At 33.9% G+C, this 23,119-nt stretch overlaps 1 protein-coding gene and 1 pseudogene across 1 annotated transcript; both read left to right on the top strand.

The window, feature by feature from the left end:
• Window positions 1-707: 707 nt before the first annotated feature.
• Window positions 708-10,469, top strand: LOC120185429 (annotated as a pseudogene).
• Window positions 10,470-19,344: 8,875 nt separating this feature from the next.
• On the top strand, window positions 19,345-19,677 carry LOC120185911 (auxin-responsive protein SAUR50-like). The gene has a single exon (XM_039189989.1). The coding sequence runs from the start codon at window positions 19,360-19,362 to the stop codon at window positions 19,675-19,677; it is 318 nt and encodes a 105-aa protein (XP_039045920.1). The 5' UTR covers window positions 19,345-19,359.
• The last annotated feature ends 3,442 nt before the right edge of the window (window positions 19,678-23,119 follow it).

The raw sequence follows: 23,119 nt of genomic DNA, 5'->3' as shown, positions 1-23,119 counted from the left end.
AAAAAATAGTGAAAAAGACAAAGAGGGCAAAGACGGAGTTTTGGATGTTGACACAGCATCTATGCTTTGTTGTTGTTCGGTTCATCTAATTTTCAGGATGTTTTCCTCTTTCGGATATTCTCCAGTTTCCTAATTACACTTCTGTTGAGTTTGATTGGTAATGGCTATGTCTTCATAATTTCTCAAATTCATTAATGTAAGAAAATCAAAATAACACTATTTGGATATGGATTATTTAAAGATATCAAAATTTTGGTTAAATAGAAAAGCTAGGGAGATTTTGACCAAACAAAACGGACTTTACTCTTCGTATGGATTAGTAAAACACTAATCGAATAGAAAAGGTATGGAGTTTTTTACTCCCTTTTCAAATCAAAGGATTAATGAACTAAAAATAACTTAATTTTATAATTGTGCCAACATCTCTTCTTAAACAAACATGAAATCAAATCATCACTTGCGAGAAAGATCCTAGGCTAATCAAAGACAAGAACCCTCAAAACTCCAAGTGCAAAAATATTAGGCCCTTTGATCCGTTGAGCATATTTAAAAGCAAATACATTAGGCAACAGCCGAAATTTTCAAGCCCATCAACCGCCACTAGCTTCACCTCGAGACTTCAATGTCAAATATAAAAATAGAATTTCAGTGAAGTGGACGCCAAGTGACGAGCTCCCTTCCCACAATATTTCCCTTTGCTCCCTCCCCATTCTTCCTCTCTAAATATATAGCACCCTTCTTTCTTCACTCGTTTGCCAACTTTCATATGATGGAAGGTGAAGGTGGTGGAGGGGTTGTGATGATCAAGCCGGAGATCGATAACAGGGCTCCGTTCAGGTCGGTTAAAGAGGCCGTCGCCTTGTTCGGAGAGAAAGATTTAGCCGGTGAACTTTATGCCACCAAGCTCAGGGAGGTAATTAATTCGACTTGTTTCTTTTCTCCTTTTGCAGCACTCTAAATGGTCATTTACTGTAAAATATAATAAGTTAGTTGCCGGCTGATGCATAGCGAAGCAAGTGGAAATGGTTTATCCAGGCTGAGAACCTATACCAGGGATTCAAATCGCGGTCGCGGTCGCGTTTTCGGTTGCGTTATGTTTATCACGGTCGCGGACGTAATGGATGCTACCGCGATCATGGCTAGTTTCGCAGACCGCACAACTTATTACAAAATATAATAAATTATAATTATAATTATAATTATAAAAAAAATCAATTTTAATAATATTTAGAGTGTTTTCTAACACTTATGAACTTCTAAAAACTTTTATTAATACATGGGCTTAATTTTTACCATCATTAATTATTCTTATATTTATTTATAAATTTCTTAAAAATATTATACAAGAAACATAAAATTAGAATTAAAATTTATAAATATAAAACAATTCATTACTTCTATTATAAATAATATAATACAAAATATAATAAACATTTACTAACAAAAAGTGAGTTTATTGCATAAATTAATAAATAATAAAAATAATTTAAGTGTATAAAATTTAAATTCAACATTCAATCTCTTAAAATAAATCATAATCATTTAAAAATTAACCCATAAAATCATCTATCATTACTCACTTACCAAAAACAACATATCAAAATTTAAAACTCACAAAACTAAATTAAACCTAACAAAAAAAACCCATAACATGTAACCCAAATCTTATTAATTTATTGGGATTTTTTTGGTCCAAACCCAAAAAATTAAAAGTAAAAAAAATATTTAAATCTAAAACATAAATAAAATAAATTATTAAAGCCACAAACCTCTTCTTCTTCTATCTCTGCGTGAGATAAGGGAGGCAGAGATACACAACAAAATCATAAAATCAGACTCCCATGTTTATTTTTCGTTTGTGATTTTCAAAAAAAAGCTTCATTTTTTTCTTGTATATGTGTTGTTGAAAGTTTCTCATGTTCTTTCTTTGTTGAAAAATCATCAATTGGATCATACTATTAGCATGTTTTCCCCTTTTTGTTGTCCAAAAAAATAGGTATGGGTCTGGTCATTTTATTTCTTTATTTCTTTATTTCAAGCTCTACTTTTCTCTCTAAAACCCAGAAAATATATGGGTTTCAGTTGATTTGGTGTAACGGTAAATAACGGAAATAACGATCCGTTATCACCGTGATCGGCCGTTACCCGTTAAGTTGCTGTATCGGACGATAGTGCTACTGCGAAATAGCGGCCGCTATCACGTTTGCGCTCCGCTATTTGATACCCTAACCGTGACAGCTCCTCTAGAGGAGACAAAACATAGCCTTGAAAAAGCCCTAGAGGAGAGTATGGCAATGGTGAATTGCATGTCTTCTCTCAAAGAAGAGCTTGAAAGAACAAAGAGAGAAGTGCAGAAAATGAAGGAACGAGAAACCACCGAGATATTGATGATGGAGTTTGAATGGAGGATGTAAAGGTTGTACAAGAATTCAGTGTCGAGAAAACACAAACATGTAATGAACAAGGAACAGAGTTCCAAAAGAAGAGATATGTTTCATTTGCAAATCCACCCTCTTTGGCTCAAGTTATTGTCCCACAAGGTGTAGAAAAACTCGAGAGACACCCTTCACTAAGAAAGAAGAAGAAGCCATTGATTCCGCTGATGGAGGGATATTTTCCAGGAAAAAAGGTGTTGGTAATGCTTAATCACACATAGTATTGGAAACACTATTGGGAATGAGTATTTATAGTATGAAATTCCCACTTCCTTATTGAGTGAAAGAGAACAAGGGGGACTCTCGCGCACCGCCGCCGTCGTCGTCTGTCTCGTCTCGGCACGGCTCGGCTTGGCTTGCCTCGTGGTCGTGGTAATACGTGTCTTCGACACGTCCGCGCGGATACTATCTTTTTAGAGAAAATTCTTGAGGAATTTCTCTTTGAAAGAAACAAATAGAAAAATGTGAAAGATTTCAACTGATATTTATAGGCTGCTGAGGACTGTTTAAATTCAAATGATAATAGTTGGTTTATGAGAGTTATCAGAAATTAAACATCTTTTCCTAAATTAAATCAAAAAACGTTAAGATGTATTTGGACTGATTTTCAGCTTTGTACAAAGGGGACAAGCTGTTAATATCAGGAGTTACAGGAGTTATTTGATTTAATTCCAGGGGTTACATGATATAATTTCGGGAGTTATAACAGCTGAATAATGATGCAATGAACATGGACTATTTTGAGTCAGTTTCATCTAGACGTTTCAGCTGTTACAAAAGAAGATATTTAATCCTGAAATTTTATGGACGATTTTAACCCTATTTATAGCCTATAAATAGAGGGTTATATTCAGCTTCTCAATTCACTCTCAACATTCACAATTCACTCTCAAAGTGTTTTCTGCAATTATTCTTTCTGTGCTTTCCAAAAAGAAGAGCAATACCATCGGCAGTCCACTCTGATTTCGGATGTACAGAATTCAGAGCGACCGTGTTAACCTCGGGGGACGGTCCGTCTACTGCAACGATTACACACATCGGGGTGAATTCGTTTCTAAGGCAGTGGTTATACCACGACACGGTTTACGAATCTGTTCCTTTTAATTACTGTTTATATTTCCAGTCAGTGCTAACGGTGTAGTTTTTCAGTTCATATATCCAACAATTTAGAAATGAATTCGATATACTGCAATCATGTCAACACCTTTGAGCAAGCTTATTCCCGATCTTTCCAAACTCGATGCACTTGATGGAAAGAATTATAGAAGGTGGTCCCAGCGAATCCTGATTTTCTTTGAGCAGCTTGATCTTGGCTACGTACTGCTCAAGCAACCACTATCATGCCGCCAACCCCTGCTGCCGCAACTCTCTTAAGCATAAGAAGAGAGAAATTTCGCTTGAAGAGCTCGTGGGCCATATGAAGATTGAAGAAGCCAACCGTTTAAAAGATAAGCTTACTAATTCTATGAGTAATTTATCTTTTAGAGCTAACCTGGTTGAGTCTAAATTTAAGAAGATCATAAAATGTAGGAATCAAGACAAGAAGACAAACCTCAGAAGGCTACCAACTTCAAAAAGTCAGGAAAGGCCAAACCTGAAGGAAAGACGCTCAAGTGTTATGTCTGCGGTTTACCCAGTCACAAAGCTTACCAATGCCAACACCGCTCAGACCGCCAGAATGACAAAAAACCACAGATGCACGTTGTAGAAGAAGATGATGAGATCATTGCTGCGGTGGTCTCAGAAGTCAATCTAGTTAAAAATAGTTCGGAATGGGTTGTTGACACTGGTGCTTCAAAGCATTTCTGCGCAAGGAATGAGTTTTTCACCGAATTCGAGGATGGGAACGAAGGTGAACGTGTGTACATGGGGAACTCTAGCAGCTCTGAAGTGCTAGGCAAAGGCAAGGTTTTACTCAAACTGACATCTGATAAAATTATGGCTTTAAATAATGTTCTGTATGTACCTGCCTTGCGTAGAAATTTGATAAGTGGTTGGCTTCTGAATAAGGCAGGCATTAAGTTAGTTTTTGAGGCAGATAAACTTGTCCTTTCCCGAAATGGTGATTATGTTGGGAAAGGGTTTTTAAGCAATGGTTTATTTGTCATAGAAACTCAATTTAATGAAAATAAAGCTACCACTTCTACTTATATTGTTGAATCCATTGATATGTGGCATGCTATATTAGGACACGTGAATATTCATGCTTTAAAGAAAGAGAAAATAACCTCAGTGAGCAAAAATCCTAGATAATATACGATTTTGACCAACTTTTTTTGGATTTGCGAAAATGACCAACAAAATCGCAATGCGATTTCTAATTCGCATTGCGATCTCCACTATCGCAAATTCGAGTTGCATTTCGCATTGCGATAGTCTACAGTTGTCGTTGCGATTTTCCAAATTCGTTGCGATAGTCTACAGTTGTTGTTGCGATAGTCTACAGTTTTCGTTGCGATTTTCCAAATTCGTTGCGAAAATTCGTTGTGATAGTTAAAAAAAAAGATTTTGTTTCTTAAGAATTTTCTCTAAAAAGATAGTATCCGCGCGGATGTGTCGAAGACACGTATTACCACGACCACGACCACGACCACGACCCGAGACGAGATGAGACGGACGGTGGCGGCGGCGGCGCGCGAGAGTCCCCCTTGTTCTCTATCACTCAACAAGAAAGTGGGAAAGCCAAGCCTTAAATACCATTCCCAATAGTGTTTCCAATACTATGTGGGATTGAGCATTACCAACACTTGTTTATAATACAATGTGATTATTCAGGAAACAATTAACAATCATGCACCTTAAAACAACTGAATCAGCAACCAATTGCATTAGTATTATACGATTAAATATGTCATAATTAAAAGTCAATCTACAATCAATCGCGATTATTGCAATTTTAAGCAAAACATTCAAAAATAATATCACTATTTAAGGCTCAATCCCACATAGTATTGGGAACAAGTGTTGGTAATGCTCAAATCCCACATAGTATTGGAAACACTATTGGGAATGGTATTTAAGGCTTGGCTTTCCCACTTCCTTGTTGAGTGATAGAGAACAAGAGGAACTCTCGCGCGCCGCCGTCGTCATTCTCGTCTCGGGTCGGGTCGTGGTAATACGTGTCTTCGACACGTCCGCGCGGATACTATTTTTTTAGAGAAAATTCTTAAGAAACAAAATCTTTTTTTTAACTATCACAACGAATTTTCGCAACGAATTTGGAAAATCACAACGACAACTGTAGACTATCGCAACAACAACTGTAGACTATCGCAACGAAAAATCGCAACGAATTTAGAAAATCGCAACGACAACTGTAGACTATCGCAACACGAAATGCAACGCGAATTTGCGATAGTGGAGATTGCAATGCGAATTAGAGATCACATTGCGATTTTGTTGGTCATTTTCGCAAATCCAAAAAAAGTTGGTCAAAATCGTATATTATCTGGGATTTTTGTCACTGAGGTTATTTTCTCTTAAAGAAATTGATAAATATGAATGTTCTGCCTAAACTAGACACAACTAGCTTTAACAAATGTGACATTTGTGTAGAAGCTAAGCATACTAGACCTCACTTTAAGATTGTTTCTAAAAGAAAGACTGAGCTGTTAGAACTTATTCATACTGATCTAGCAGATTTTAGAAACACTGAAAGTAAAGGAGGAAAACACTACTACATAACTTTTGTAGATGGATTATTCAAGATATACAAAAGTTTATCTCCTAAGGACTAAAGATGAAGCTGAAAACTTCTTTCTTATTTATAAGGCAGAAGTTGAAAATCAGTTAGATAGGAGAATCAAACGGGTTAGATCTGATAGAGGTGGTGAATATGGATCTAATTTCTTAAAAGATATTTGTGTAAAGAATAATATAATTCATGAAACTTCAGCCCCCTATTTTCCTTAACAGAATGGTATAGCCGAAAGGAAAAATAGAACTTTAAAAGAGATGATGAATTCTTTACTAATAAGTTCAGGATTATCTGATAACATGTGGGGGGAAGCCATTCTATCGTCAACTCATATCTTGAATCGAGTTCCTCATAAGAAATTAGATTCTACCCCATATGAATTGTGGAAATGATACACTCCTAATTTATAATATCTGAAAGAGTGGGGGTGTCTGGCTAAAGTAGGTTTGCCAGACTTTAAGAAGTCCACCATTGGACCTAAACCTGTTGATACAGTGTTTATAGGGTATGCTACGAATAGTGTTGCATATAGATTCATACTTTTACAAGATTATTCTATTTGTGAGTCAAGAGATGTTGTTTTCTTTGAAAATACCTTTCCTTTAAAGGAACCGAGATTAAATGTCGAAACACAAATAGAATATATTCCATCAACTTCTTCTAGTAATCTTGCTAGGTCTTCTGAACAAATTGATTTTGAGCCTAGAAGAAGTAAAAGGCAAAGAGTTGAAACCTCTTTTAGACCAGACTTTATTACTTCCTTTATTTCTGAGATAAATGATTTAGACTCCATTTCAGATCCTATAGCTCAAATTTTTCTGTTAGACGAGGATCCTAAAACTTTTGAAGAAGCTATAAGATCTATCGATGCTAGTTTTTGGAAAAGCACTGTTAATGATGAACTAGAATCGATAATGTCTAATCATACTTGGGAATTAGTTGACTTGCCTAAGAGATTCAAACCAATCTCCAACAAAGGGTCTTCTGGAAGAAACTAAGGCCAGATGGTTCGATTCAGCGGTACACGTCAAGGTTAGTCGTCAAAGGGTTTACTCAAAGGTTTGGTTTAGACTACTTTGATACATACTCTCCCGTTACGAAAATCTTAACGATTCGTGCATTATTTGCGCTAGCCTCTATTCATAAGTTGTAGGTACATCAAATGGATGTTAAGACTATTTTCTTGAATGGGGATCTAGATGAGGAGATTTACATGGAGCGACCACTAGGTTTTGAAGCACCTGGTATGGAAGGAAAGTCTGTAGACTTAAAAAGTCACTTTATGGACTTAAGCAGGCTCCTAAACAGTGGTATGAGAAATTCCATAAAACTATTCTTAGTTTTGGTTTTATTGTGAATGGTTCAGATGCTTGTGTGTATTCGAAGATGTTTGACACTGAATGTGTCATCATAAGCCTGTATGTTGATGACATATTGATTTTCAGTTCTAACATCGAGTCCATTAACAAAGTTAAGAGTTTCTTGTCCACTAAGTTTGAGATGACAGATTTGGGAGAAGTTGATGTAATCTTAGGAGTCAGAGTTACCAAAACTGAAAAGGGATTTTCTTTAAGTCAAGCACAATATATAGAGAAAGTGTTAAAGAAATTTGACAGTTTTGATGTCGTCCCTGTTCGAACTCCTTATGACCCTAGCATACATTTTGTTAAGAATAAAGGAAGTAACGTTTCCCAAACTAAATATGCTAAATTAATCGGAAGCTTAATGTTCTTAATGAACTATACTCGGCCTGATATTGCTTATGCTGTGAGTAGACTGAGTAGATATACACATAATTCGAGTGGTGAACACTGGATTTCTCTTAAACGCTTACTGAAGTATCTTAAGGGTACTTTGGATTGGAAACTTGAGTTCGTTGGTTTTCCTGCGGTACTGGAAGGATATTGTGATGCCAACTGGGTTTCTGATAATAATGAGGTAAGCTCTACGAGCGGGTATGTTTTTACTTTGGGTGGAGCAGCAATCTCGTGGAAATCATCAAAGCAGACTTGTATTGCTCGTTCTACCATGGAGTCAGAGTTATAGCTCTTGACCTAGCTGGGTAAGAAGCCGAGTGGCTCAGAAGCTTGTTAGCAGATATTCCGTTGTGGGGAAGACCGACTCCTCCGGTTTCATTATTGTGTGATTCACAAGCTGCGATATGTGTGGCTAATAACCAAGCTTACAATGGTAAGAAAAGACACATTCGCATAAGACATGAATCAGTTAGACACTTAATAAAGAATGGAGTGCTCTCTTTAGAGTATGTGAAGTCGGAAAGGAACCTAGCAGATCCACTTACCAAAGGGTTAAGTAGGAAGCTGGTCCTAGATTCGTCGAGGGGGATGGGTCTAAAGCCCATTGGTTGAGGAATTCATGGTGGATACCTAACTTAGTTATCTAAGTTCCATGAGGTCAAACGAAACCATGGAAAGACTCATAATGCACATTCCTACTGCCTATCCCTATGATGAATAATGTGCATGCCCAGGATGAGCTTAATTGCTCTTAATAAATTCATAGCCCAGGCTTTGGGTGGTCTTAGTGAGAAAGACTTGATGAATTTACCGATTTTGGCTGAATATCTATTCTTAATAAGTTCATAACCCATAGTGAGTGGGTAGGAAATGATGAACTTACCGACAGAAAGGTTGAGTTTGTTAAACTCTTAATAAATTCAAATCCAAGTATTTTGATGGTTCTAGTGATAAGGACTTATTGAATTTGCCCGATAAATGAGGTTGAATATTTATTCTTAATGACTTCTTAGTCCAGAGTTTGGGTGGCTCATTTAAAATGAACTTGAAGAAAGTCACCATACCCTTTGTGAGGTTGAGCTTTTATAAAAGCTCTTAATTATTTCATATCCCTGTTAAGGGCGGTTTATATCGAGATAAACTTGATGAAATAACCTATGTAAGTGAGAAGGGTTAGCCGCCTTCTATGAAAAATGTTGGGCCATTTTTCTAGCACACTTACTAGAATCCTGAGGTAAGATGGCCAAATATATACTTTTGTATATATATATCTTACACATCGAGGACTCAGGTGGATGAAGGGGTTAGTTGTGTGTTATGAGTTTACCCTCATCTTATAAAGTTCCAGACTAGTTTCACTTATCTAAGAGAAGGATTGCTCATCATCACTATGTACTAGTTCCAGATACGTTCACTAGTGCTTAAGCAACTAATTTCGCTATTGCTCTTCTAGAAAGTTTGTTTTCGAGTTTCAGAAGAATTCTTTCGCATTAGTAGGGGAATGTTGGTAATGCTCAATCCCACATAGTATTGGAAACACTATTGGGAATGAGTATTTATAATATGGAATTCCCACTTCCTTGTTGAGTGAAAGAGAACAAGGGGGACTATCGCACCGCCGCCACCGCCGTCTATCTCGTCTCGACTCGGCTCGGCTCGTGGTCTTGGTCGTGGTCGTGGTAATACGTGTCTTCGACACGTCCACGCGGATACTATCTTTTTAGAGAAAATTCTTGAGGAATTTCTCTTTGAAAGAAACAAATGGAAAAATGTGAAAGATTTCAACTAATATTTATAGGCTGCTGAGGACTATTTAAATTCAAATGATAACAGCTGGTTTATGAGAGTTATCAGAAATTAAACAGCTTTTCCTAAATTAAATCAAAAAACGTTAAGATGTATTTGGACTGATTTTCAGCTTTGTACAAAGGGGACAAGCTGTTAATATCAGGAGTTACATGAGTTATTTGATTTGATTCCAGGGGTTACATGATATAATTTCGGGAGTTATAACAACTGAATAATGATGCAATGAACCTGGACTATTTTTTAGTCAGGATCATCTAGACGTTTCAGCTGTTATAAAAGAAGAGATTTAATCCTAAAATTTTATGGACGATTTTAACCCATTTATAGCCTATAAATAGAGGGTTATATTCAGCTTCTCAATTCACTCTCAACATTCACAATTCACTCTCAAAGTGTTTTCTGCAATTATTCTTTCTGTGCTTTCCGAAAAAAAGAGCAATACCACCTACAGTCCACTCCGATTTCGGGTGTACAGAATTCGGAGCGACCGTGTTAATCTCGGGGGACGGTCCGTCTACTGCAGCGATTACACACATCGGGGCGAATTCGTTTCTAAGGCAGTGGTTATACTACGACACAATTTACGAATTTGTTCCTTTTAATTACTGTTTATATTTCAGTCAGTGCTAACGGTGTGGTTTTGCAGTTCATATATCCAACAAAAGAAAGCCCAGAAATTTCATCACCAAGAAGTCCCTAAATAACTTCATAGTTTCAATAAAATACTTTCACTTCCAAGTTCCAACAATAAATATCAACTTAACCCTTTACTCTTTTTTTTTTTTTTGAAGTTCCATGTTTTCTTATAAGAGACTGCTATGTAATAAAATTCACAGTTGACATTTTGCAATTTCTTGAGCTTTTACCTTCTAGACATGTTACCATTGTAAAATTTAAACACAAAGATTGAATGAGGGACACTGTTAAGGCATGTGTTTGGTTCCAGGGACGTGGAGAGCTATCAAATATCTGGCTTTTGCAGCTATCAAAGCTTTGGTTTTTGGGACCAGTTACTTAAGTTATGAAAGACACACACCCACCCCTAGTAGTGAAATAATCAGGAACCTCTCTTTGATGCTTTAATTACCACATACTACCATTTTCATTTCTTCAGTCATTTGTATAAACTAGTTCATTTTTCTAACAAAAAATCCAAATGACAAATAAGAAATGGCAAATGATATTATCAAGTTTGATGGACTTTCAAGAAGCCGGTTGGCCCATTAAACTCTTGGATCCAAGTAGTAATTGAACTCTTTAGCCTGCACCTATCAATTGGATGAACTGGGTTGATTTTGAGTTAGGTCAATCAAGTCAAGTCAATTTTAATTTTAAAATGATTTTGTTGTACCCAAGTAATTATAGGTTTAAGTTAATTTTTATATTAGGTCGTATGCAATTCAAGCTATTTAAACTTGAAGTTTCGATTTTTAAAATCTCATCATAATAGGTTCTTGTTGCTTTGAATTTAAGTCATTTCAAATTAATTGACCATGATATTTAGATTTTTGGCTGAACGAGTTTAGGTTGTTAACCTAATGACCAAATTTGAGATAATCCGGTTGGATTTTATGATTCGAGTATGGTACTTAACCTTAGTTTGGAGTCTTGGACTATCGTGTAAGGGTGTGCAAATTCGGTTCGATTACTCAATTTTATTCACAGCTACGAAACAAAAACGACTTATTTTTGTTCGGTTAACTATATTTTCAGTTAGATTTTTTTTCGGATTTCGGGTTTAGATTCGGTTTTCCGGGTTTTTTGCACCGCTCTAATCGGAGGCCTCGACAAACCTGATTGAAATCAAAACAAAACGAAAAACATTTTCATATGAAGATTATTCTCAATGTACAAACAGATAACGGAGATTCCAAGTCTCTTTCAATGGAAGATTCGAAAACCCACCAATGAAGAGACTAACCAACCACTTTCAAAGAACATGCATGTGTTAATAAACAAAAACTTCAAAGGAAGAATAAAACATGTAAAAATAAAATATAATGGAGAGAAACTTCCAATATTAATGCATTTATTGACGTATTTGATCAAACCAAAACATCAGATTTTCGACCATCCAAAATCCCATCTTGTGCCGATTTGTTGAAGAACTCGATACAATCAGCAATGGCCTCACTGTAATGCGAGTGTGAAGAGTAATAGGAGCTGCACGAAGTCTTTGGTGGATCAAAGCGATCACAGTTCTGTTGCTTGGTGGTGACGGCCATACTGGATGTGCCAGAAAATATGAGCCGCGTAAGAATCTTGCGGAAACGGGTAAAGAGCTTCATTGCGGTGAAGTTCAACTTGGAGGTCTCTTGGTATAGGGTTTCGGTACTGCTGCTGCCTTTCACTTGTATAACAAAGCTCTCTCTTTGAGACCTGTAGTACATTGTGAATATGTAGTGATGGTGTTAAGCTGTTAACTTTTCTTTCTGGTTTTGCTTTGACAGGTGCTCTCCGGGAAGTGTAATCGTTGTCATGTGTGTGGTTTCATTGTGAAGATATAAAAAGGGTGAAGGGTTTCAAAAGGAGGGACTTTATTCTATTTTTGAAGACGCAATGTGGTCATTGAAAAGGAAAAAGATGGTTGGTGAACACCATGCGCCCAAATCATTTGTATTGGGCTTCACTTGTCCTCGCTATTTAGTTTGTTTATTCCAGGTCTTTATCCGAGTATCTTCAACTGCAAGCACTATTCCAATAACAAACCTTTCTAATGTATCAACTTTTGATTAATAAAGATCTTCCTCAAATCATATGTTCGTATCATATTTGCCATCTACAAAGTGTTGTTCTTCGGAGAATTGATTTAATCCTCAATAATTAATATTGTGTTCATAAAATGTCTATACTCGTTTTAAATCTCATTATTCTATTTCTCATACTCTTAAAAAGAGTGTTAGAAGAGTTTCGAGTGATTGACATGATACCGATTATCGGAAGTTCGATTATTATTAATATATTAATAATTCTTTGTTCAAAGTTTAGCACACATCCGGGAGAGCATAACACCGATTATCGGGAGTCCAATTAGATACTTGGCGAATGGCATTTCACAAACTTATCTGTATTAATAAACAAGAGTAAAAGAATGGTAATAAATCTGATCCAAAAATTTCCTTTTTTTCTTTCTTAACGAGATGTTGTGATAAATTAATATGGCTCGTCTACCGTGAATGATATTAGGTTGCTCAGAGATGTTTTGGACTAGATTTTGTATTTGACAGTCTCACACTCAAATAATATGTTTGAAAATAATTTTTCAATTATCAATATCAATACAATTATAGACCGATCTTCGGAACATTATAACTTAAACATAGTTGGTCAAATGGAGCTTTAAGATGTGTTTTATCATGCGTTATCAACTGTTTTATTTTGATTATTAATCAAATAAAGTATATATATATAATTTTGATCGTTTTAAACATTAAAAGATAGAAGTAAAGTTCAAAGATCGTTTGAGTAACATGATATATTAGTCATCATTTTGGATGACGTAATATATGTTATGTTATTATTTTAGTGATGTAATATATGTCATGTTATTACGCTATCAATTAAATACATATAAAAATAATATTTCAGTAATATATATTAATTGTTAGTTAATTAATGGTTTTTATCTAAAGACTAACCAAAAATTGAAATGTTAGGGGCTAAAATACCTCGAAAAATGAATAAATAACAAAGTGACTTTTTGCGTAAATGTTGGGGATTAATTTTGTCATTATGCCTACTACCGAATGGAATAAGCTTTGTGTATATTGAGTTAGTTTCAAGTTGAATTGATCTAAATCAAGTTAATTTGAATTTTAAAATTGTCAAATTATTTTATGTTTGAGTTATTTCGATTTTGAATGTTGATCATTTTAAATAAGATTATAAAGATTTTTCAGGCCAAGTCATTTCTGATTATTTTTTTAAATTTAACTCTATTTAAATTTGTTAAATTTTTTTATCATTAAGTTAAATTAGATTAAATCCGATCCAAGAATCTTCATGTGGCAAGTAGGTATGCCCTATTGGGGTTAAAAAATTTGGTCATAATAACAATTTTCAGATAGCAAAGTGTTGGATTTCTAGTTCTTCCAATGAAAATTCCACAAAATTAACTTAAAGGCGCGTGGTTGGGACGGCTTCTCCAGGCCCTGACCCCACACAGAAGAAGTCATCCACCCCAGCTGGCTTGGACCCCTTCCAATACAAATGTTGCTCCCCAAAATAGGAAGCAAAACACTTACAGATGACAATAATATACTTGTGTAGTAAACCATCAACCCAAACATGACACTTATTGTTTCCTCCATCTTACACACTTCATGTGCTTCTTTCTCTGTTCATGCTACATCCGTAAATCAGTGACGTCCGGATTCCAGTTCTTAACTGTCAAATGGGTCCATTCCCCGTTTTCATTTCATCCCAGCATTAAACGTTTATCTTCTCAATTTCCTTGCTTTGCTGTGGCTTCGATATATTGTCACAACATGAGCATGTGATATATCTAGTCAAGCAGGCTACCTCTAGTTAAGGGCCACAATCAACTATCCTTATCTACCAATTTTAATGGTTCTCTTAATCTGTATTCCTTCGTATTTATAGATTTATGAAGTTGTTATACCTCCAGAGGTAGTCTCTATCATTCAGAATCTTCTACTAGCCCACATCTCAAAAAACTCATACCTTCGATCATTTATTGCGTGTAGACAAGACATCTGATCAACAAGTCCTTTGATAGGCCTACATAACAAAATTTAAAATATGACTATCAAATCTATCTAATCTGTCAACCTACAAATAGTCATGATATTCTTATAGCTGACACATACACTAAGAACCACTATAAATACCCTCAATTAAAACTGGGAAGGGCAATGGACTACTCGAAACCAGCCAACCCTCCTTCTTCCTCATGATAATTTTCTTTCTCCCTTATTCAAATACTGTCCAACAATCGTTCTCTCACTGGTCGTGATTTTATGTCCAAATCATAATAGATAAACCGTTTAGTACCGGCAAAACTTTGTTGTTCCTATCCACAGAAGTCATTGTCTAGGTTTGGTGGTTTCAAAGTTTCAAAAAGGTTTGTTGTTGTTTGTGTCTATATGAATATTTTTCTTTAAAAACCTATCCCATTCCATGCAAGTTGATGATCACTAAGATCTTTCCCCATATTTTTTTCACGTAAATATGGCTAGTTCGCTGGTTGATTGTCCTTTGTGTTGTTAGGCAAGTTAATTAGGATTACTTCTGTCGCAATCTAGTCTGTCGAGTTGTGATGTTATATGCAATCAAGAATTGTTTCCTTCCAATATTAACAGGTAGCCGTTCTACAAAGTATATATAACAAAACCTTCATGTGCGTACCATTTAAAAACCAAGTCATTTTGTTCAAACCCTGTGAAAGTAGCTAGTCACTGCTGCAATTTCGGTGATTCCATTGGACCCACATCCGTATTTGCATGTGTTTTTCAATTTCTCATCCTCCCAAGTGAAGTCCATTTCAGTTTTAATCAATCAATTTCAATAACACAGTTTCATGAATTCGCTTCCTTTGGTGACCATGGGTTCAAGCCCTTCAAACCATTTTAGTACGTACTTGTTGGCACATTGCATCTTTTGATGATTAAATTTATCACTTACTGTACCAGACCACGTCCAGGCTTGTTGTACTACTAAACTGCACACCAACATTTACCATTGTAAAAAAAAAAAAACGGACCTCTTTAGTTGATTTTGGCTGTTAGGTCTGAACCATAGAACATGGGGGACAAGTGAAGAGAGAGAAGCTGCTGCTTGGATCATAAGGACGGGTAACATGTGGTTGTCATTCGTGCAAGGCTAGTTCAAGGACCACCATACTTAATCAGCTGAATTAGTGGCGAGTTTAAAAATATTATTTTAGGAAGAACACACACAAATAAAATCACATAATGGATACATTTAGTAAAATAAATTAATAATAGAAAGATACTCCGATTTCATATTAAACATTTATCTATTTTGATTCAAGCATAAATTTACTACTAAACTAACAGCTTCAATATAAACATCTTCATATGTTTTAAGAGATCATCTTCGAGAAAACAACTTAGAACTTAATCATCTATTTAACTCCTGTCTTTGTTATTAATTAAGTTTACAGATTTAATTTACCTCAGCTAGCTATGATAGTGATCAAGAAAAGGTACGCCGAAGAGTCACTTTCTAGCCCGGTACAATGCAGTCAAACAGTAACTTCGCTTTATAGACCAGATGATAACTATAGCCTGCCATGCATGTGGCTGCTGGAAGAGGATTAATTGTTTCAAAATTATCAATTAATTCATAATTAATTAATAATATACATATAGAAATATCGAGTAGTATTAGAGGATGAAATGATTTGAGCCGAGAAGGGCTTGAAAACCCTGCAAAAAGGAAGAAGAAGAAGAAGAAAAGCTAGCACGTACGTACATGCATCATGCATGTGAATCACTGTTATTGTATATTTGCCAATCGATTCTAAGAATCAAAAGCTCAAAAACATAGAAGGCGTGAAACTCGCAGCAGCTTGTGGTAGTACACAATCAGTACATACTGCATATATATTTAACCTCTGATCTATGTACCAGATTACCATATAACCTCGGGACTTTCGCCTAATGTACCTGCTTAGTTTATTTATCGCTTTCATTACGTTTTATCTCATTCAAATCTGAAGCTCTTTTTTTGTTTGGGTAAATAACACTTGTAGTCCTTTTGTTTTTAGTTTAATTTTAGTTATTGATTTAAAAAAAGTTATATTCTGGTCATTTTTGTTTTCGACCTATTTTAATATAGTCATTGGATTGTTGACTTCCTTTAGTTCACTGACACGTGACATATTAGTGAAAATGGTTTAACTTAAATTTGATCCTTAGATTTAGACGAAACACTAATTTGACACTAAATTTTAAACAAAATATTAATTCAACCATTAAATATAGTCAAAATCTATGTCATCCTTTATCACTCATCACCGTCGCTAATCACCATCGGTTGTCGTCGACAACCATTTGGCTCTAAAATTTTCAATCCACTCCTTTTTTATCTCATGAACGTGAATCGAGTGTCTGCTTCACCAAAAATAATACCTCGAACTTCACAAACCTAATCTAGAACACTTCAAATTCTTTTAAAAATAAATTGTAATAATAAATTTATTATTATATTCTTTTAAGAATAAGAACACTAAAAATCTAAATCTATATAGTGATACATTTATAGTATAATGAAAATAAAATAATTTATATAAATTTTGATAAATTATATTTTACATATAATTTTTTCTTTATTTTTCAAATATTTTCGTAGACTATATAATGTATTTCATGCGTAAAATTAAATGAAAATTATAAATATCATAAATAATTTAAAATTAAATTAAATTTATTTTAAAATATCTGAATAAATCTTACCTTTTAAAATCAAAAAATTGAACCGAAACAAATCCAGCATCCCCAGCAGGAAATTAATTATCAGTTAACGAAAAGCAATTAATAAACTATAGTAGCATAGGGATGAACTCGAAAATGCAATAATTCTCTAGTAATAACCGGAAACGTATGAACTTGAAGAGGCCGGCCTATAAGTAATAAACTATAGTGGCATATGGATGAATCAGTTTGGTTGAATGCTAAGCTAATAGTATTATATAAAAATAATAAATGGCTTATAAATAAAATAAGTCTCTCTAATTATACTAAAAAAATAAAGTAAGTTCTTGATTTGAATCATTGATTAAATGCAGAGACAGATCTACATATACTTTATGGTGCATATACTCCAAGATGGATTCGTATCTACTCAGAAATCTGAATATTTTTGGGTCAATTATTTATTTCATTAGTGATGTCCACCATAAAATTTTATTTCTTCTCATTCATCCAAAAATTATGTTGTTAATATATTTGTACCCAAACTCATCTTAAAAAAATAATTTTGAATGATCAAATGAATTCTTATGTAAAAAATGTGATCAAATAAGCCATTAAAATTACCTTAAAATTGAGTTAATTGTGTCATATATCCCTAAACTATAACCCTTATTTTAAATTAATCCTTACACTTTTGAATATTCTAATTTCATACCCAAGCTATGACTCTCGTTCTGAATTAATCCTTAAATTTTTAACATTCTAATTTCATCTCTAAACTATAACACTCTTTCTAAATTGTTCCCAAACTTTTGAATAATCAATTTTCATCCCTAAATTCATCTAAATATGTAATTAGTTTCAACCGTAGTTTAACCTAATTTTTGTTCAAACATATAATAATATAACTTGGCCTAACGATTTTATTAACAATAGATGTGATTAGTATATACGTATAGTTGTGATGAAATTGGAATGTTCAACACGTTTGGGGACTAGTTTAGAATGAAGATCATAGTTTAGGGATGAAATTGAAATGTTCAAAAGTTTGAGAACTAATTTAGAATGACAATCATATCTTAGGGATGAAATTAAAACATTTAAAAGTTTAGTGACCAATTTAAAATGAGGATATACTTTGAGGACATGTGATGTAATTAACTCTTAAGACTTTTTTGATCCATGATTTTCCGAATAAGGTCTCACTAAATCTATGATTCATATTATGACTCGCTTAATTTTCGGATAAAATTAGAGGGATCTCTTTTATATATAAGCCAACATTATTTGACAAATACAAGTAATGTGAAGGCTTAAAAAAGGGTATAATGGCATTTATGGCCCTCAACTTTATCAGCTTAATTATTTTAGTCCGTTTAAACTTTCGTTGCATCTCTTTTGAACCTCAAACCTTTTTTGGGATCAATCTGACCCAAATATGATGGAACAGTAACAAAACCATTAACCTAAACTATAATATACAAATCAGGAGGGGTCTAAATAATAAAAATACTATATAAAAATTAAATATATATTACTATAAATATAAATAAAAAAATGTCAAAATTAGGAGGGGCCTAAATAGTGTTTGTATTATATTAAAATATAATTAAATTTGACTAAATATTAAATAGAAAATAGCATGTAAAAAGAGGAGAGCATATTTTAAATGGATTCACTAGTTTAGAAATATGATGTAACTTAAAAGAAACTAAGGTTCAAATTTCAAATTGAACCAAGACTTCAACAAGAGCATATGGGCGTCCTAAACACGACCCAACTGATAAGCCAGAGCTGAGGTGAAAGAGGGACCGTGGTTTTCTTTGGGAGGGCAACAAAGTGGTGTAATCCCAATAGGGTTGCCATCAGGCATGTACTTTGAGCTCACTCACGCCAGACCCCCAAACACACATGACACCCTAGGTGACGGATATAGGTGTATTATAAGATGGACATGTGTTTATCTTAAAATTAGAATTTTTTTATTAATTATTTATTTTACTGATAATACTTATCTTAAAATTTTATTTAAAGCTACCTCATATAAAAAATTCGTATTTTTGATATAAATGTGTCTGAATCTACTAGGTTTAAGTACTTTATCCCCATAAGTACCCCCACATGCCTTACTTTCTCTCTTTCAAAATTCTAGTATCTCACCTTATATACCCCTTCAATCCCCCCTCCACTCTTTCACACAAACTCTCTTTCTCCCTTTTACCCTCCCCAAGTTTCACACTTTGAAACCAAAGGCAGGGGAGGAGATGGCTATCAACAAGAAATCCAACAAGCTGCCTCAAACAGCAGTCATCAAGCAAATCCTCAAGAGATGCTCCAGCTTGGGAAAGAAGCAAAGCTACGACGAACAAGGACTCCCTTTGGATGTCCCCAAAGGTCATTTCGTTGTATATGTTGGCCCTAACAGGACCAGATACATTGTTCCCATCTCTTTCTTGACCCGACCCGAGTTCCAAACCTTGCTTCATCAAGCTGAAGAGGAATTTGGGTTCGATCACGACATGGGCCTCACCATTCCCTGTGATGAAGCTGTTTTCCAGTCTCTAACCTCCATGCTCAGATGAGGATTATTTTTTAAAAAAGAAACAATTTTTGCAGAAGATGAAGCTGCACCATTGCTTCTCTGTTTACATTTTTCTCCTGCCTTTTTCTTGCTTGAGTTGTTTATGTAACTCTGACCCAAAAAACCCATGAAATATTTGTTTTATTTTAATCAATCTGGGTTGTTCAGATTTGTAAATCTGAAAATTTTCCTCACTGAGGTGTGGGTTGTACATCAACTACCAATGTACCCTGTGAGAGAAGTAATAACAAGGATTATGGGGTTTCCCATTGCCATTTAATTTTCTCTGCATCTTTGTTCTTACTAGGCGCACGTTCACCGGTTTCCAAGGTTTTGTCTCTTAGCATTACACTTCATTTATTTCTTTTTCGTGTTTCTGGTTAACGGTTGAGCCGTTAACGACTGTTAAAAAACGATATCAACCAGAGAGGTCATTGGAATGTTGTGCCCGAGACGAAGGTTAAAAACAACGGGTAAGTTTGTAACTAGAAATTTCCATTACAGTGAACTTTGTTTGATGCTGTAAACTCTGCAGTAAAAAAAAAAGCAAAAATGTTGTTCCCAATTTCCCATTGGTCAATGCTTTGAAAGTTTCAGCTTTCCTGGACACGATCTTACGGGATGCATCTAAATATTGGAGTCCGTGACATTTTTTTTTTATGTTTTACATTTGAAAAAATATTTTTACTGATATAATTAACCATTTGAATATGATGCTTTGCTTTGAAACTCAGAGATGTTGAAACCGCCATGCAAATTGATCAATCAACATCAATCAAGGATCGGCATGTGATGGGACCCATAAACAGAAAACTCTAGTTGCAGATGATGATCAGTTTGGGATCAGCGATGGCGTCAGTCAAGTCAATTGGCTCACCTTATTACAAAATCGGACGGCTCATCGGTATTAAATTTCGATGCGTAAATAATATGATGAGAGAATGATCAGTCCTCTCATAATTGATATAATAATAGAATTTATTTTTTATTTTTTAGTTTATAATTATAAAAATATTTTTCTTTTTTAATTTAATCTTTAAAAAAATTAAAAACAATTGCCTGATCTAAACGATCTCAATGATTAAGTGATTTTTATTTCTTAAAATTTTGAGTTCGAACAACACATATCTTGAGACGTGTTTTTGCCAAATAGTTTAATTTATTTGAATAAATATTATTTTATATTCACTTCAAACTAATAAAAATAAAACATCACTTTTTATTTTCATAACATTATTAATAAATTTTTCGAAGAAATATTGGTGCATGCAGTAGATTTACAAATATTAATTCAGATCTAAATTTTGAATAAAAAATCTTAAAATTATCCAAATACGAAATCATTTTATCTTAAAATTGTAACAAATAAATTAAAATAGTTTGAAGTTAAGATTAACCGAACAAATAATAGTCCTTCAATGATTTAGAATTTTTTAAAATTTAAATTGACAATATTATTGCAATCAATTGAGAAAACAGGGGTGATCATGAATCACGTCAGATTTTTAATCCATCATAATATGATTCGAATTATATTTGTACTCAACCCGATTTGAGATTAGGTGAATCTACTCGACTTAAAATTGATCCAATTTTTAGGTCAAAATCCATATTCGACTTGACCTTACCTATATTATATATTTATTTCTATAAGATGAAATAAGGAATTAATTTAAAAATATTATCGAAATGAGTATTATTATAATTGTCTCTAAATATATAAAAAATTATAATATTATATAAGTCATGTAAAAAAAGTTTATATCTTAAACATAAAACTAACTCAATCCCCCTAGAAAAGACTCTACATGAATATAAATTTATAAAATAAAAAATTAAGCCGATTGAATTAATTCCGAACTCATCAAATTCACCTATCCATAAGCATGAGGCCATTAAATGATGGGATTATAATCTTTTAAGAAGATCATGCTTTTAGCTAAAATTCCAAGGTTTTATTTTATTTGTTGGACCACAATTGCAGCCAAAAAAGTAATACTTAATCGTACAGACCGGACACTACGACCCTTGGGTGGGGGTTTGCTAATGTGTAACGATTGCTAAAAGGCTTTCAAAACCACAAAATTTTTCACCATCACTCGTTTAACTGCTTTGGGGTTTCCTTATTTAATGCAATGGATGCGGCCGTTGAATATGGCGTTTTTATAAATATAATCTTCATTTGCTTAGGCACTAGGCCGACACACACAGACCACTTTTTTCAAGGTAAACTACATGAATCGAGCTTTATTTATTTTGATAATTGATTTATTCGATTATAAATTTTAAGAATGAAAAGTGGACAACAAATGTGTTTAAATTTTTATTGTTAAATGATTGAAAATCTTTAAAACAAATACTATTTATAATCATCTTAAATTAAAAAAAAATTAAATTATTTTAATAGAAAATAAATAAATTAAAACCGATTTAAACGAACCACTCAATTGAAATGGCTTAATTGATTTTAACGTACATATACTCCCTGATTTATCCCTAATAACGTTAGATCAGATGAATGGCTGATTTCTGCTCATTGGATTCTTTAAAAAACATATATATATATAAAAGAAAACCTTATTGGAGACGACATTTTTCTCGGGAAAATTTCGTGGTAATGTTTGACCATGGCAGAAGTTTCAAGGGTCACAGCTGAAGAACATGGGGCGAGGGCTCTCCCTAGCTTCCAACTTTTAGAACTAGCCCTAACTACACCAGAACCACAATAATAATAAAAAAAAAGTAAATAATCCAAACCAGTTTACGTTATTTGTCCTTCACTGAACCAGGTTGTAGTCTTTTCTTAAAATACGCATGCAATCTTCAACTGACATGCAAATTTCGGTTCTTGCATCTCACTTCTCAAACATACATAGAACACACACACTATACCTTAAACCCTAGCCATGGTGATTTTGTTTTACAGTTTTTTTTTCCTTTCACTTTTACCGTTTGTTCTACTCAAAGTCTCAAAGCCATACAACATTGTTTTGTCTCCCCCGAGTATAACTACTCAACAACATTGGATTTAAAAATAATTTTTAGGATGAACACATATATATTAATAATATAAAATTTTTGTACCACATATGGACATAAATATGATTTTAGAATAGATACAATAGGTAAGATAAGTAATTAACAGGAAAAGAATTCAAATTTAAGACGGGTACAATAAGTGAATTCACCGTTACCAACGTTTAATTTTAAATTTTTTACTATTTTCTTGACAACATAAACCAGATTTACAGTGTTAAGTTTCAAAGTTGGGATTTGCAAGTCACCAAAATTTTTTATATATAACTATAACGATCAACCACAATTTCAGCCTCGTTCTCTTCATGGTTTACTTAATTAGTATGTGAATTGAAATACATTAACAATGCTTATAATCTTGACTAACGATGGGTTTAACTAAAAAATTAAGCATTCTTAGCTAAAAC

This window comes from Hibiscus syriacus, unplaced genomic scaffold (assembly GCF_006381635.1).
Source record: "Hibiscus syriacus cultivar Baekdansim isolate YM2019G1 unplaced genomic scaffold, ASM638163v2 tig00004004_pilon, whole genome shotgun sequence".
NCBI lineage: Eukaryota > Viridiplantae > Streptophyta > Magnoliopsida > Malvales > Malvaceae > Hibiscus > Hibiscus syriacus.
This window is presented reverse-complemented; position numbering and strand designations above follow the sequence as displayed.